The sequence below is a fragment of the Oncorhynchus tshawytscha genome, linkage group LG16 (genome assembly GCF_018296145.1).
Source record: "Oncorhynchus tshawytscha isolate Ot180627B linkage group LG16, Otsh_v2.0, whole genome shotgun sequence".
NCBI lineage: Eukaryota > Metazoa > Chordata > Actinopteri > Salmoniformes > Salmonidae > Oncorhynchus > Oncorhynchus tshawytscha.
The window spans coordinates 20,066,756-20,082,816 of record NC_056444.1 but is presented as its reverse complement, the minus strand read 5'-3'; the positions used below and the strand labels follow the sequence as shown (position 1 = coordinate 20,082,816).

At 44.5% G+C, this 16,061-nt stretch overlaps 1 protein-coding gene across 1 annotated transcript in view; it reads left to right on the top strand.

Annotated features, from left to right (window-relative positions):
* ctnnd2a (catenin (cadherin-associated protein), delta 2a) overlaps window positions 1–16,061 on the top strand; it is a 396,841-nt gene that overhangs the window by 280,754 nt on the left and 100,026 nt on the right. Inside the window, exons 13-14 of the mRNA XM_042298940.1 lie at window positions 153–285; window positions 14,725–14,938. Of these exons, the coding sequence (XP_042154874.1) occupies window positions 153–285; window positions 14,725–14,938 (347 nt within the window). The remainder of the gene's footprint in view (window positions 1–152; window positions 286–14,724; window positions 14,939–16,061) is intronic.

The window sequence follows — 16,061 nt, the reverse complement described above, 5'->3', positions numbered from 1 at the left end:
TCTTCAACCTCGCAAATAAATGTCGCCTGCGGGTACTGTGTTGTGCTGTATAATCATCTAACAATTACATTTTTTCTCATTCTCTCTCTATCTCCCCCCTCTTTTCCCCCCTCTCTCTTTCTCTCCACCCCCCTTCCCCTCTCTTTCTGTAGGGAGTTTGGCTGGAGGGATCCAGAGTTACCTGAAGTGATTCAGATGCTGCAGCACCAGTTCCCTTCAGTCCAGTCCAACGCCGCAGCCTACCTCCAACACCTCTGCTTCGGAGACAACAATATCAAATCAGAGGTAGCCTACCACTGTGCATGTGTGTGCGTGTGTGTTCGGCAAAGACCAAGTCCTTTCTACCATTCCCAAAACCCAGTGCATCTCCCTCTCTTTACAAATCCCTCTAAGGCTATCTGGAATAAACTGGTGTTAGAACCCTTAACAAACTCTTCATTAATAAGCCTCCTATCGCCTTGACATTGCAGTAATCTGTTACATTGTGTTACATTGTGTTGTCTGCTCTGAATCCCTCACAATCCATTTTTACAACAGCAGACAGCATTGACGTGCCTCTGCCCTGCTCGATGAAATACATTCCTGCTGTGCTGCTGTCGGTCAATAGCTGCTTCACCCTCTTATTGAAAAGTGACGATGCACATTCTAAAATGCACAAAAACACATGTGCATACTCACTTGCACACACACACACACACACACACACACACACACACACACACACACACACACACACACACACACACACACACACACACACACATATATATACACGGGTACAAACATAGTATTTTTGTGTGTTGTAGCAGTTGGAATTATCGTTAAATAGAGCAGAGACACAATAAGAAGAAAACTTGGTATTGACAGACAAGACAACGCTGTGATTGTCTCCACAAAGTATCAAGGGAGAGGGAGAGAGGAAGGGAGAGATGGGGAGAGGGAGAGAGTGGGGGAGGGAGAGATGGGGAGAGGGAGAGAGAGTGGAGGAGAGGGAAAGAGAGAGCGAGAGGGGTAGAGAGACAGTGAGAGGGAGCGAGAAGGGAGAGAAAGAGTTAGAGAGAAAGAAAGAAAGAAAGAGAAGGGAGGGATGGAGGCCGGTATTTGATTCCAGGATATGGGTTCAAATAATGCAGAGAGTGTGCAAAGTAATGATTAGAGTGGTATGTGTGGGTGGGTGGGTGTAGGGCATCCGGAAGTCTAAAATCTGGCCTTTATTGTGACTGACAACAGAGCCAGTTTGGCAAATTCAGCTCAACATTATTTATAGCACGTCTACACACAAACATACACACCGCCCCCCTCTCATCTCTGTCTGGCTAAAGTTCAATCCCATCAGCTGTTTTTGTGGCTATATGATCTATCGATATCCATTTGTCCAGACGTAGTCAAGCTGCAGTCTCCCTCTCACTCTCTCTCACTCTCTCTCTCACTTTCTCTCTCTCTCTCTCTCTCTCTCGGTCTCTCTCTCTCTTTCTCTCTCTCTCTCTCTTCTGTCTCATCCCTCTTCCATCCCTGCTTACCCTCATCCTCCCCCACCAAAACCTCCCTGTATTTTCCCCATGCTTCTTTTCTTTCTCTTCCTCCCTCCATTTTCTACATCCATTTCACTCCTCTTTTATATCCATGTCTCTCATGATTCATTGAAGCCTTGTGTTTCAGAACAGCATTTTCCTTTTGTTTATTACATAAACATTAGACATTAGTTGAGATGTACCAAAACATTTTGTTGATATACTCAGACAATGTTTATTAGCATGCTTTTACCACTCCTATGTAAATGGTATATTATCAGACACTTAACAAGAAGGTCTGATTTCATTATTACTGAAACAGGATTCAAGTGGGGAATATAAAGACCCAGTCCTTTAAAAAAATTGGAGGCCCCTTACACTTCAGTGTTGTGATGCAAAAATTCTAGCAAAATGTATAGCGCATAGTATTAAAAAAGTATTGTCGGACATTATTAACTATAATCAGACAGGTTTTTTACATGGGCAATACATTGGTGATAATATAAGGCAAGTACTGGAAACAATAGAACACTATGAAAAATCTGTGAAACCAGGCCTATTATTCATAGTGGACTTTGAAAAGGATTAAGTATGACTGGAGAATATCTTATAAAATAGGTTAACATCATGTATAGTAACCCTAGGTGTAAACTAGTAAATAATAGCTACTTCTCAGAAAGTTTTAAGCTGTCAAGAGGAGTAAAACAAGGTTGTCCACTATCGGCATATCTATTTATTATGGTCATCGAAATGTTAACTATTAAAGTCAGATCCAAGAATAATATCAAGGGATTAGAAATACAGGGCTTAAAAACAAAGGTGTCATTGAACGCTGATGATTCATGAAAAAAATAGATAAGATCTTACTACCATGGAAAGGTAAATACCTTTCTATTTGTGTAAAAATCACCCTGATTAACTCTTTAGTCATATCCCAGTTTACCCATTTGCTTATGGCCTTGCCTACACCTACCGAACAGCTTTTAAAATGATATGAGAAAAAAAAAAATTTTTTTATTTGGAACAGCAAGCCAGACAAAATTAAAACAGCCTATTTATATAATGAATATTAATTCGGGGGGCAGAAATGATTCAATATTAAAGCATTAGACATCTCACTAAAGGCTTCAGTAATACAAAAGTTATACTTAAATCCGAACTGGTTCTCCAGCAAATTAGTGAGAATGTCTCATCCTATGTTCAAAAAGGCCTTTTTCCCTTTATTCAGATTACAAACTCTCACTTTCAGTTATTTGAAAAGGAAATAATCTCCCAAATATAACTATTTTTAAAACAAGCCATAGAAAGTTAGTTGCAATTTCAATTTAATCCACCAGAAATGACAGAACAAATATTGTGGTTAAACTCAAATATACTAATTGATTAAACTTTTTTTAACAGTTTAAAAAAGGTATACACTTCGTAAAGTATATCATAAATAGGACTGGTGGAGTTATGTCATAAATGCAGCTAATAAAAACACATGGAAATGTCTGCTCTACTCAAAATTACAAACAACTCATTTCAGCATTACCGCAAAAATGGAAGAGGGAAAAAGTTAGGAACTGCATTAAAGAGCAGAATTGGTTAAAGCAAATTGTGATAAATAATAAAGTATACCAGTTTCATTTAAAGACCAGAAATTTACAGCCGTGCCATATAGATTGCAAAATAGATGGGAAAGATGTCATGTATTGTCATATTATGTCTTGTTCCTGTTCTTTCTCTTCACTCCGTTTCCCTCTGCTGGTCGTATTAGGTTACCTTCTCTTCCTCTCCTTCCCCCAGCTGTTCCTCATCTTCTCTAACTACCTCGTTCACTCTTTTCCCACCTGTTCCCTTTTTTCCCTCTGATTAGGTCTCTATTTCTCTCTCTGTTCCTGCTTCTTTCTTTGTCAGATTCTCGTTTGAGTTTCTCATGCCAGAACCAAACTATTGTCTTGTTTGCTTCACCCTTGTCCCATCCTGTCGGAATCTGCCTGTTCTTCTGATGCTACGTGTGATCAGGTACCTCTGTCCGCTACGACCCGCGCCTACCCAGAGAGACCAGCAGTCTGTCGCCGCAACCCAGCTATTCTCCTCTGCTGCTAAGAAGGGGACTCTTTTGTAAATATCAGAAGGACTTTCTGTTTCATTTGTCGCCCTCTCTGAGGGTTGTCTATTTTGCCATTTTTCTACATCTGAAGAGGATCTATGTCTTCCCTGTGTTTTTACATTAAAGGACTCTGTTTTTGTTAAACCGCTTTTGGGTCCTCACTCAAGTTCACAACAGAAGAATCTGACCAAGAATGGACCCAGCGATTTCGGATCCTTTCCACTCAGCCGTCGAGATCCAGGGAGCGATGCTAGGCAGACACGAGCAGGAATTGTCTGTTGCTCGACATGTCGTTGAGATCCTGACCGCCCAAGTCTCCGACCTCACAAGACAGGTTCACCATCTCCGCCTCGATCCACCGGCCAATTCCAGGGCTTCCGAATCTCCGGAGCCCAGAATCAATAACCCGCCGTGTTACTCTGGGGAGGTCACTGAATGCCGCTCGTTCCTCACCCAGTGTGATATTGTGTTTTCACTCCAGCCCAACACTTACTCCAGGAGCACAGCTCGTATCGCCTACGTCATATCTCTCCTTACTGGACGGGCTCGTGAGTGGGGCACGGCTATCTGGGAGGCGAGGGCTGAGTGTACTAACCAGTATCAGGACTTTAAGGAGGAGATGATACGGGTTTTTGATCGTTCTGTTTTTGGGGAGGAAGCTTCCAGGGTCCTGGCTTCCCTATGTCAAGGTAATCGATCCATAACAGATTACTCTATTGAGTTTCGCACTCTTGCTGCCTCCAGTGACTGGAACGAGCCAGCTTTGCTCGCTCGTTTTCTGGAGGGTCTCGCGCTGAGGTAAAGGATGAGATTCTCTCCCCGGAGGTTCCTCCAGCGTGGATTCCTTGATTGAACTCGCTATTCGCATAGAGCGACGGGTTGATCTTCGTCACCGAGCTCGGGGAAAGGAGCTCGCGTTCTCCGTTGCCCCCTCTCCGCATCACTACCATCTTCCTCCGCCGGCTTGGGTGCTGAGCCTATGCAGCTGGGGGTATCCGCATCTCGACTAAGGAGAGGGAACGGAGAATCACCAACCGCCTCTGTCTCTATTGCGGTTCCGCTGGTCATTTTGTCACTTCATGTCCAGTAAAAGCCAGAGCTCATCAGTAAGAGGAGGGCTACTGGTGAGCGCTACTACTCTGGTCTCTCCTTCAAGATCCTGCACTACCTTGTCGGCCCATCTACGCTGGACCGGTTCGTCAGCTTCCTGCAGCGCCTTGATAGACTCTGGGGCGGAGGGCTGCTTTATGGACGAGACCTGGGCTCGGGAACATGACATTCCTCTCAGACAGTTAAAGGAGCCCACGGCCTTGTTCGCTCTGGATGGGAGTCCTCTCCCCGGGATTCAGCGTGAAACGCTACCTTTAACCCTCACTGTCTCTGGTAATCATAGCGAAACCATTTCTCACAATTTTTCGTTCACCTTTTACACCTGTTGTTTTGGGTCATCCCTGGCTAGTTTGTCATAATCCTTCTATTAATTGGTCTAGTAATTCTATCCTCTCCTGGAACGTCTCTTGTCATGTGAAATGTTTAATGTCTGCTATCCCTCCTGTTTCCTCTGTCTCTTCTTCACAGGAGGAGCCTGGTGATTTGACGAGGGTGCCGGAGGAATATCACGATCTGCGCACGGTGTTCAGTCGGTCCAGGGCCACCTCTCTTCCTCCGCACCGGTCGTATGATTGTAGTATTGATCTCCTTCCAGGAACCACCCCCGGGGTAGACTATACTCTCTGTCGGCTCCCGAACGTAAGGCTCTTATTTGTCTGTAGCTCTCGACGCCGGTACCATAGTCTCCTCCTCCTCTCCCGCCGGAGCGGGGTTTTTTTTTGTTAAGAAGAAGGACGGGTCCCTGCGCCCCTGCATAGATTATCGAGGGCTGAATGACATAACAGTTAAGAATCGTTATCCGCTTCCTCTTATGTCTTCAGCCTTCGAGATCCTGCAGGGAGCCAGGTTTTTCACTAAGTTGGACCTTCGTAACGCTTACCATCTCGTGCGCGTCAGGGAGGGGGACGAGTGGAAAATGGCGTTTAACACTCCGTTAGAGCACTTTGAATACCGGGTTCTTCCTTTCGGCCTCGCAAACGCTCCAGCTGTCTTTCAGGCATTAGTAAATGACGTCCTGAGAGACATGCTGAACATCTTTGTTTTCGTCTACCTTGACGATATCCTGATTTTTTCACCGTCACTCCAGATTCATGTTCAGCACGTTCGACGTGTCCTCCAGCGCCTTTTAGAGAATTGTCTTTATGTGAAGGCTGAGAAGTGCACTTTTCATGCCTCCTCCGTCACATTTCTCGGTTCTGTTATTTCCGCTGAAGGCATTAAGATGGATCCCGCTAAGGTCCAAGCTGTCATTGATTGGCCCGTTCCTAAGTCACGCGTCGAGCTGCAGCGCTTTCTCGGCTTCGCGAATTTCTATCGTCGTTTCATCCGTAATTTCGGTCAGGTGGCAGCTCCCCTCACAGCCCTTACTTCTGTCAAGACGTGCTTTAAGTGGTCCGATTCCGCCCAGGGAGCTTTTGATCTTCTCAAGAATCGCTTTACATCCGCACCTATCCTTGTTACACCTGACGTCTCTAGACAGTTCGTTGTCGAGGTTGACACGTCAGAGGTGGGCGTGGGAGCCATTCTTTCTCAGCGCTCCCTCTCTGACGACAAGGTCCACCCTTGCGCGTATTTTTCTCATTGCCTGTCGCCGTCGGAACATAACTATGATGTGGAAACCGCGAACTGCTCGCCATCCGCTTAGCCCTAGGCGAATGGCGACAGTGGTTGGGGGGCGACCGTTCCTTTTGTCGTTTGGACTGACCATAGGAACCTTGAGTACATCCGTTCTGCCAAACGACTTAATGCGCGTCAGGCTCGTTGGGCGCTGTTTTTCGCTCGTTTCGAGTTCGTAATTTCTTATCGTCCAGGCTCTAAGAACACCAAGCCTGATGCTTTATCTCGTCTCTTCAGTTCTTCAGTAGTCTCCACCGACCCCGAGGGGATTCTCCCTGAGGGGCGTGTTGTCGGGTTGACTGTCTGGGGAATTGAGAGGCAGGTAAAGCAAGCACTCACTCACACTCCGTCGCTGCGCGCTTGTCCTAGGAACCTTCTTTTCGTTCCCGTTCCTACTCGTCTGGCCGTTCTTCAGTGGGCTCACTCTGCCAAGTTAGCCGGCCACCCCGGCGTTCGGGGTACGCTTGCTTCCATTCGCCAGCGTTTTTGGTGGCCCACTCGGGAGCGTGACACGCGTCATTTCGTGGCTGCTTGTTCGGTCTGCACGCAGACTAAGTCCGGTAACTCCCCTCCTGCCGGCCGTCTCAGACCGCTTCCCATTCCCTCTCGACCGTGGTCTCACATCGCCTTAGATTTTATCACCGGACTGCCTTCGTCAGCGGGGAAGACTGTTATTCTTACGGTTGTCGATAGGTTCTCTAAGGCGGCTCATTTTATTCCCCTCGCTAAGCTCCCTTCTGCTAAAGAAACGGCACAAATCATCGTCGAGAATGTTTTCAGAATTCATAGCCTTCCGTCAGACGTCGTTTCGGACAGGGGTCCGCAGTTCACGTCTCAATTTTGGAGGGAGTTTTGCCGTTTGATTGGAGCTTCCGTCAGTCTCTCTTCCGGCTTTCACCCTCAGTCTAACGGTCAAGCAGAACGGGCCAATCAGACTATTGGTCGCATCTTACGCAGTCTTTCTTTTCGTAACCCTGCGTCTTGGTCAGAACAGCTCCCTGGGCAGAATACGCCCACAACTCGCTTCCTTCGTCTGCGACCGGTCTATCTCCTTTTCAGAGTAGCCTCGGGTACCAGCCTCCGCTGTTCTCGTCTCAGCTCGCCGAGTCCTGCGTCCCCTCCGCTCAGGCTTTTGTCCAACGTTGTGAGCGCACCTGGAAGAGGGTCAGGTCTGCACTTTGCCGTTATAGGGCGCAGACTGTGAGAGCCGCTAATAAGCGTAGAACTAAGAGTCCTAGATATTGTCGCCGTCAGAGAGTATGGCTCTCCACACAAAACCTTCCCCTTAAGACAGCTTCTCGCAAGTTGACTCCGCGGTTCATTGGTCCGTTCCGTATTTCTCAGATCATTAATCCTGTCGCAGTGCGACTTCTTCTCCCGCGATATCTTCGTCGCGTCCACCCGGTCTTCCATGTCTCCTGTGTTAACCTCTTGATGCTACCCATCCCGGATCCGGGATCGTGACTACGGCTCAAGCTCATTAGCATAACACAAAATGTGAAAAAATATTCTTAGACATATTTAACCTCCACACCTACACAAGTCCAATAGCTCAAATGAAAGATAAACACCTTGTTCATCTACCCAGCAAGTCAGATTTCTAAAATGTTTTACGGCGAAAACATAGCACACATTTATATTAGACCACCACCGAAACAAAAGGCAAACGGCGGCCATTTTGTCCCAGAAAATATAAAATTTAAAAGTAGGATTAAAAAATAAATAATTCACTAACCTTTTGAAAATCTTCATCAGATGACAGTAATATTACATGTTACACAGTACATTTTTTTTTTTTCAATAATATGCCATTAATATCCATAAATCTCTGTTTACAATGACGACATTTCAAAAAATGCTACTCAAAATGTCCGGAGAAATTATGATAGCTCGGACAGATAACGTCAGATAACAAGCAATAAACATGACTAAATATACATGTTCTACATATAGTTACAAAGATACACTTCTTCTTAATACAACCGCTGTGTTACATTTATTTTTAACGTTACAGAATTCGTTCACTAGTCTATGCTATGAGTCGGCGCTCAGATATTAGCAGTGTCTCCTCTACGTTTGGAGTCCACAGAAACCCAAAATAACCACATAAATATTCCCTTACCTTTGATGTTCTTCGATCAGAAGACGTAGAAGGAGTCATACTTACCCAATACATCGTTTGGTTTCAAGTTGTGCGTCTTTGTATTAGCATATGCTAACAGCTTCAGCTGAAATGCACCCAAAATAACTTCTGCTCCTTCTGGTCCCGCACTCTTGCGCAATCAAACTTCAAAATTACATATTATATGTCGACTAAACTGGTCAAACTAAGTGCAGAATCGAGCAAAATGATGTTTTTATCATGTAAAACAATGATAATCGCAAACAAACGAACCGGCTTCAACTGGTGTCTATTGGAAAAGAACGTTCTCCAAATCGGCCGCGCGCAATAGAGTGCATGTATGTGAGAGTGAACCGGGCATTTTCGCCCGCCAAAGGATGAGGGAGCGCGAAATTCAAACAATGAACGTGCCAATTGAAAGCAGACATCGCGCTGAACAAATACATACTGTTCCCAGATCGGTAGCTGCCTGGGAAGGGTGGGGGCGATGACGTCAAAGTTGACCCAACTTTTCTCTTGACAAGAGAGAGTTTGGGAGAAAGGCTGCCCTGAGAGTTCTGCTTTACATACAGACATAATTTAAACGGTTTTAGAAACTTTAGAGTGTTTTCTATTCAATAATTATTATTATATGCATATATTAGCAATTTTGGAAAAAAATATTTTCAGTTTACTATGGGCACGCACTTCCTCCAACGGGGGCAGTATTGAGCCATAAGCTCAAGAGGTTAAGCCCGTTCTTCGCGCCCCCGCTCGTCTTCCCCCCCCATCCTTGTCGAGGGCGCACCTATCTACAGGGTCCGTAAGATTTTGGACATGCGTCCTCGGGGCCGTGGTCATCAGTACCTAGTAGATTGGGAGGGGTACGGTCCTGAGGAAAGGAGTTGGGTTCCCTCTCGGGACGTGCTGGACCGTTCGCTGATCGATGATTTCCTCCGTTGCCGCCAGGTTTCCTCCTCGAGTGCGCCAGGAGGCGCTCGGTGAGTGGGGGGTACTGTCATGTATTGTCATATTATGTCTTGTTCCTGTTCTTTCTCTTCACTCCGTTTCCCTCTGCTGGTCGTATTAGGTTACCTTCTCTTCCTCTCCTTCCCCCAGCTGTTCCTCATCTTCTCTAACTACCTCGTTCACTCTTTTCCCACCTGTTCCCTTTTTTTCCCTCTGATTAGGTCTCTATTTCTCTCTCTGTTCCTGCTTCTTTCTTTGTCAGATTCTCGTTTGAGTTTCTCATGCCAGAACCAAACTATTGTCTTGTTTGCTTCACCCTTGTCCCATCCTGTCGGAATCTGCCTGTTCTTCTGATGCTACGTGTGATCAGGTACCTCTGTCCGCTACGACCCGCGCCTACCCAGAGAGACCAGCAGTCTGTCGCCGCAACCCAGCTATTCTCCTCTGCTGCTAAGAAGGGGACTCTTTTGTAAATATCAGAAGGACTTTCTGTTTCATTTGTCGCCCTCTCTGAGGGTTGTCTATTTTGCCATTTTTCTACATCTGAAGAGGATCTATGTCTTCCCTGTGTTTTTACATTAAAGGACTCTGTTTTTGTTAAACCGCTTTTGGGTCCTCACTCACGTTCACAACAAAAGATTTTTGACGTACAGATTCCATGGCACATGGTTTATGAACTGATACACAAAACGACGCCAGATTCAAAACTTAGAATTTTTCAATTTGAATTATTATACAGAATTCTTGCAACCAACAGAATGCTATTTATATGTGGGACACAACCTTCCCAGCTCTGCAGATTGAGCTGCGAAGAGGCAGAATCATTCAATTATTTGTTTTGGTACTGTCCATATGTACAGTTGAAATCGGAAGTTTACATACACTTAGGTTGTAGTCATTAAAACTTGTTTTTCAACCACTCAACAAATTTCTTGTTAACAAACTATAGTTTTGGCAAGTCGGTTAGGACATCTACTTTGTGCATGACTCAAGTCATTTTTCCAACAATTGTTTACAGACAGATTGGAAATTTCCAGAAAATGATGTCATGGCTTTAGAAGCTTCTGATAGGCTAATTGACATCATTTGAGTCAATTGGAGGTGTACCTGTGGATGTATTTCAAGGCCTACCTTTAAAACTCAGTGCCTCTGCTTGACATCATGGGAAAATCAAAAGAAATTGTAGACCTCCACAAGTCTGGTTCATCCTTGTGAGCAATTTCCAAATGCCTGAAGGTACCACGTTCATCTGTACAAACAATAGTACGCTAGTATAAACACTATGGGACCACACAGCCATCATACCGCTCAGGAAGGAGACACGTTCTGTCTCCTAGAGATGAACATTATTTGGTGCAAAAAGTGCAAATCAATCCCAGAACAACAGCAAAGGACCTTGTGAAGATGCTGGAGGAAACAGGTCAAAAAGTATCTATATCCACAGTAAAACAAGTCCTACAGTGGGGCAAAAAAGTATTTAGTCAGTCACCAATTGTGCAAGTTCTCCCACTTAAAAAGATGAGAGAGGCCTGTAATTTTCATCATAGGTACACTTCAACTATGACAGACTAAAAGGTGAAAAAAATCCAGAAAATCACATTGTAGGATTTTTTATGAATTTATTTGCAAATTATGGTGGAAAATAAGTATTTGGTCACCTACAAACAATCAAGATTTCTGGCTCTCACAGACCTGTAACTTCTTCTTTAAGAGGCTCCTCTGTCCTCCACTCGTTACCTGTATTAATGGCACCTGTTTGAACTTGATATCAGTATAAAAAACACCTGTCCACAACCTCAAACAGTCACACTCCAAACTCCACTATGGCCAAGACCAAAGAGCTGTCAAAGGACACCAGAAACAAAATTGTAGACCTGCACCAGGCTGGGAAGACTGAATCTGCAATAGGTAAGCAGCTTGGTTTGAAGAAATCAACTGTGGGAGCAAATATTAGGAAATGGAAGACATACAAGACCACTGATAATCTCCCTCGATCTGGGGCTTCACGCAAGATCTCACCCTGTGGGGTCAAAATGATCACAAGACCGGTGAGCAAAAATCCCAGAACCACACGGGAGGACCTAGTGAATGACCTGCAGAGAGCTGGGACCAAAGTAACAAAGCCTACCATCAGTAACACACTACGCCGCCAGGGACTCAAATCCTGCAGTGCCAGACGTGTCCCCCTGCTTAAGCCAGTACATGTCCAGGCCCGTCTGTAGTTTGCTAGTGAGCATTTGGATGATCCAGAAGAAGATTGGGAGAATGTCATATGGTCAGATGAAACCAAAATATAACTTTTTGGTAAAAACTCAACTTGTCGTGTTTGGAGGATAAAGAATGCTGAGCTGCATCCAAAGAACACCGTACCTACTGTGAAGCATCATGCTTTGGGGCTGTTTTTCTGCAAAGGGACCAGGACGACTGATCCGTGTAAAGGAAAGAATGAATGGGGCCATGTATCATGAGATTTTGAGTGAAAACCTCCTTCCACCAGCAAGGGCATTGAAGATGAAACGTGGCTGGGTCTTTCAGCATGACAATGATCCCAAACACACCGCCCGGGCAACGAAGGAGTGGCTTCGTAAGAAGCATTTCAAGGACCCGGAGTGGCCTAGCCAGTCTCAAGATCTCAACCCCATAGAAAATCTTTGGAGGGAGTTGAAAGTCCGTGTTGCCCAGCAACAGCCCCAAAACATCACTGCTCTAGAGGAGATCTGCATGGAGGAATGGGCCAAAATACCAGCAACAGTGTGTGAAAACCTTGTGAAGACTTACAGAAAACGTTTGACCTCTGTCATTGCCAACAAAGGGTATATAACAAAGTATTGAGATAAACTTTTGTTATTGACCAAATACTCATTTTCCACCAGAATTTGCAAATAAATTCATAAAAAATCCTACAATGTGATTTAATCTGAAAGGCCACTCAGGAAGGAAGAAGTCACTGTGTAACGTCGGGTGAGTGATGAGTGAGGAGTCAAATGCAGAGAGCGAAGTGAACGGGAAAACACTTTAATGTCCTTCAAAACGTAACAGGTCCAAACATGGGTGAATGCCCTAAAACACTGGCGCTAAACAAACCCAAAACCTAGTTACAAACACTGGACAGCGAAAACCCAAAACAAACACGATACATCACCAAACGTAACAAACCAACAAGCCCGCACAAACACCAGCGGGCAAAACTAACTTAAATAACACCCATCCCAAAACCCCAACAAGGAACAGGTGAAAACAATTAGACAGAAACAAATGAAAAGGAAAAAGGGATCGGTGGCAGCTAATAGACCGGCGACGACGACCGCCGAGCGCCACCTGAGCAGGAAGGGGAGCCACCTTCGGTGGTATTCGTGACACACTGCTCCAAAACCGCCATATAAAACGGACTCAGTTATGGAAACGCTGCTGGCAGCGGAATCTAAAACAGCAGAGAGTTCCTACTACAATGCAACTCAAACATGAACGGAATGTGTATCCCAATGGCCTAATCCCTGATTGTCTGCGAGTGGATTACAAACCCAAATGCAAACGTGGAAAACGCAGGGTAATCTGACAGAGACTAGGGTCGCTGTATTGTCAATTTGTTGTCTGCTGTATTTAAACATATACATGATACTGCAACAAAATCTCCTCACAGGGACAATAAAGTCAGAAAAGCAAATTGTGTGTGTAATGTACAGATCTGTAACAAAGGCTCACACACATGGCTATGAACGTTGCCACACTTTCCACACATTCCCAGCTTGGCGTTCCTGTCATGGTCTCCCGTATCCCGAAGCCAGCCGATCACATTTCCCACAATTCCCACTCCACCCGTGCCAAGCAGCTGTAGCAAACACTAACTACTAGCGGTAAATGTAGTGCAGTAGCCATGCCCGCCATGAAACCATGTGTGTGGGGGGGGTAGAAGAGAGACTAAGAGAGGGGAGAGGAGATGAGAGGAGAGAAGATGAGTGAAGCGAGGAGAGGAGAGGGATGTTTATGAGTATCAATGTATGTGGTTTGTTTAGTATTCAGTTCAGTGTTAATCCGGCTTAATTGAAAAGATAACTGAAATTAATTTGGAGAGATAAACTTCTGCAATGTCGTCAAACAGCTCTTGTAACCTTTCCTTGCCCCTTCTCTCCTCTCTGCCTTTCTTTTTCTCTCTCCCTGACTGTTTTCCCTTCACCTTCACTCTCACTCTTATCTCTTTCATTCCCTTCTCACTCCCTTTTTACCTTTTCCTCTCTCTCTCTCTGTTTCTGTCTCTCCCTCTGTGTGGGGATGCTATCTAAGGTTTGTGAGTAGAAGGTTCAGGTCAAGAACAGAGCGAAGCATTTAAAGGAGAAAGGCACTTGTAATCTGAACCAGCAGCTCTTTATAGCAGGAAATATGAACACTATTTATACTGAACAAAAATATAAATGCAACATGTAAAGTGTTGGTCTCATATTTCATGAGCTGAAATTAAAGATCCCAGAAATTTAGCATACACACTGAAATGTTATTTTTCTCACATTTTGTGCACAAATTTGTTTAGGATCTAAGACACGCGCACGCACGCACTCACACACATACACACACAAACACACAACTCCAAATATTCACCAGTTGGTTGTTAAGGACATATAAATGTTTCTATGGTTAATGACCTCCTGTGAACCACTACCGAGATCTAGGATCATTATAACTCCCTGATGACTGGTTGGAACCCTCCTTTCTCTCTGCTCATTGGCCCCCTGATGGTTCCAGAAGGCCCTGTTGTGAAACAGTGGGGGAAGGCTATGTCTGTAACACCAGCGGGGGAAGGTTAGGATTGTAACTCCTGGAGGGCGAGACTGCTGGAAAAACAGTTTGAAGTTCTTGTCTGTCTCATCTCCCTGGAAATCACTGAGTGTACATGATTAGAATTTACATTTTGAGGTTTCATTTCGAATTGTGTTTTTATTTTATTTAAAAAAAAATGTAACGGGTAGATCAGCTTAAATATTGCAGATAGATTGTGGGTTCTATCAATATAATTGTCTGCATCATTTCCATTCCCCCATATATAAATGTTCTTATTTTTTAAATATATTTTCCTTTATTATTATTTTCCCCTAAGCCTACCACCCCTCCCCTAAATGGTTTAATTTGTTATATGTTTGATTTATTAGTTTGACTAGTAGTTTTCAAACTCAACAGTTTTTTACAATCGATGACAGCAAGTGGCTATTTTCTTCAATGTAGCCCATCTGTGTGCCACTGAGGCATTTGTTTGGGAAGCCAACACGTCTTCAAGCAAGGTTACTGACCTTTTTCACCACTATTTCTCTCTCTTTCTGATTAATCATCAGATTCGTCGTCAGGGTGGGATCCAGCTGCTGGTAGACCTGTTGGACCACCGTATGAGTGAGGTCCACCGCAGTGCCTGTGGAGCCTTGAGGAACCTGGTCTACGGCAAGGCCAACGACGACAACAAGATCACCCTGAAGAACTTTGGGGGCATACCTGCCCTCGTACGCCTGCTACGCAAGACGGGAGACGTGGAGATACGAGAACTGGTCACAGGTACAGGACACATATGACACACACACATACACGTACACACACTGACACCTCTAAATTCCAGAAGACAGTGATAACTGTTTCCAATGGTTTAATTACTCATAAGTCCAGACTTATTCACTAGCAGGAGAACATAGCTGCTCAGTAGAGAAAACAATTTGAAGGAAAGCAGGATCAGTGAATTCAACGGTTTCAAGTCACACCTCTAGCATTCTGTCCGAATACTCAGACTGTCATTGTACACGAACAGACAAAGTCTCAACTGTCTTTGAGAGCACACACTGAAATATTAACACAAACCACAGTGCTTCTCTATGTGACGCTGGGAACAAACTCCCTCACTAGTCAACAAATATGAGAAACAAACAACTCCCACACACTGAACACACGTCTGTTTTGCTTCTTTCAGTCTTTTCTGGGGATGTTTCTATCTGCCAGATATTCGTTTTTTTGGCCTTGGTATCTCTGTGAGATTGCAGTTTTTACAACAGTCATGTTTCTTTAGCCCCTTAGGTGAGAACAGTGAGAACATCGGTGTGTGTTGGTTTGGTGTGGAGCATTAGAACCTTTGTTAAAACTTCTTATGGCTTGGGGGCAGTATTGAGTAGCTTGGATGAATAAGGTGCCCAGAGTAAACTGCCTGCTACTCAGGCCCAGAAGCTAAGATATGCATATTATTAGTAGATTTGGATAGAAAACACATTTCTAAAACTGTTTGAATGATGTCTGTGAGTATAATAGAACTCATATGGCAGGCAAAAACCTGAGAAGAAATCCAACCAGGAAGTGGGAAATCTGAGGTTTGTTGTTTTTCCAAGTCATTGCCTATCCAAGATACAGTGTAAATTTGGTCCGTTTGCACTTCCTAAAGCTTCCACTAGATGTCAACAGTCTTTAGAACCTTGTTTGAGGCTTCTACTGTGGAGGAGGATAGAATGATAGCTGATTGAGTAAGAGGTCTGGTAGAGTGCCATGAGCTCATTCAGGCGTGCTCCCGTGAGAGGTAGCTGCGTTCCATTGTATTTCTAAAGACAAAGGAATTCTCCGGTTGAAACATTATTGAAGATTTATGTTAAAAACATCCTAAATATTGATTCTATACATCGTTTGACATGTTTCTACGAAC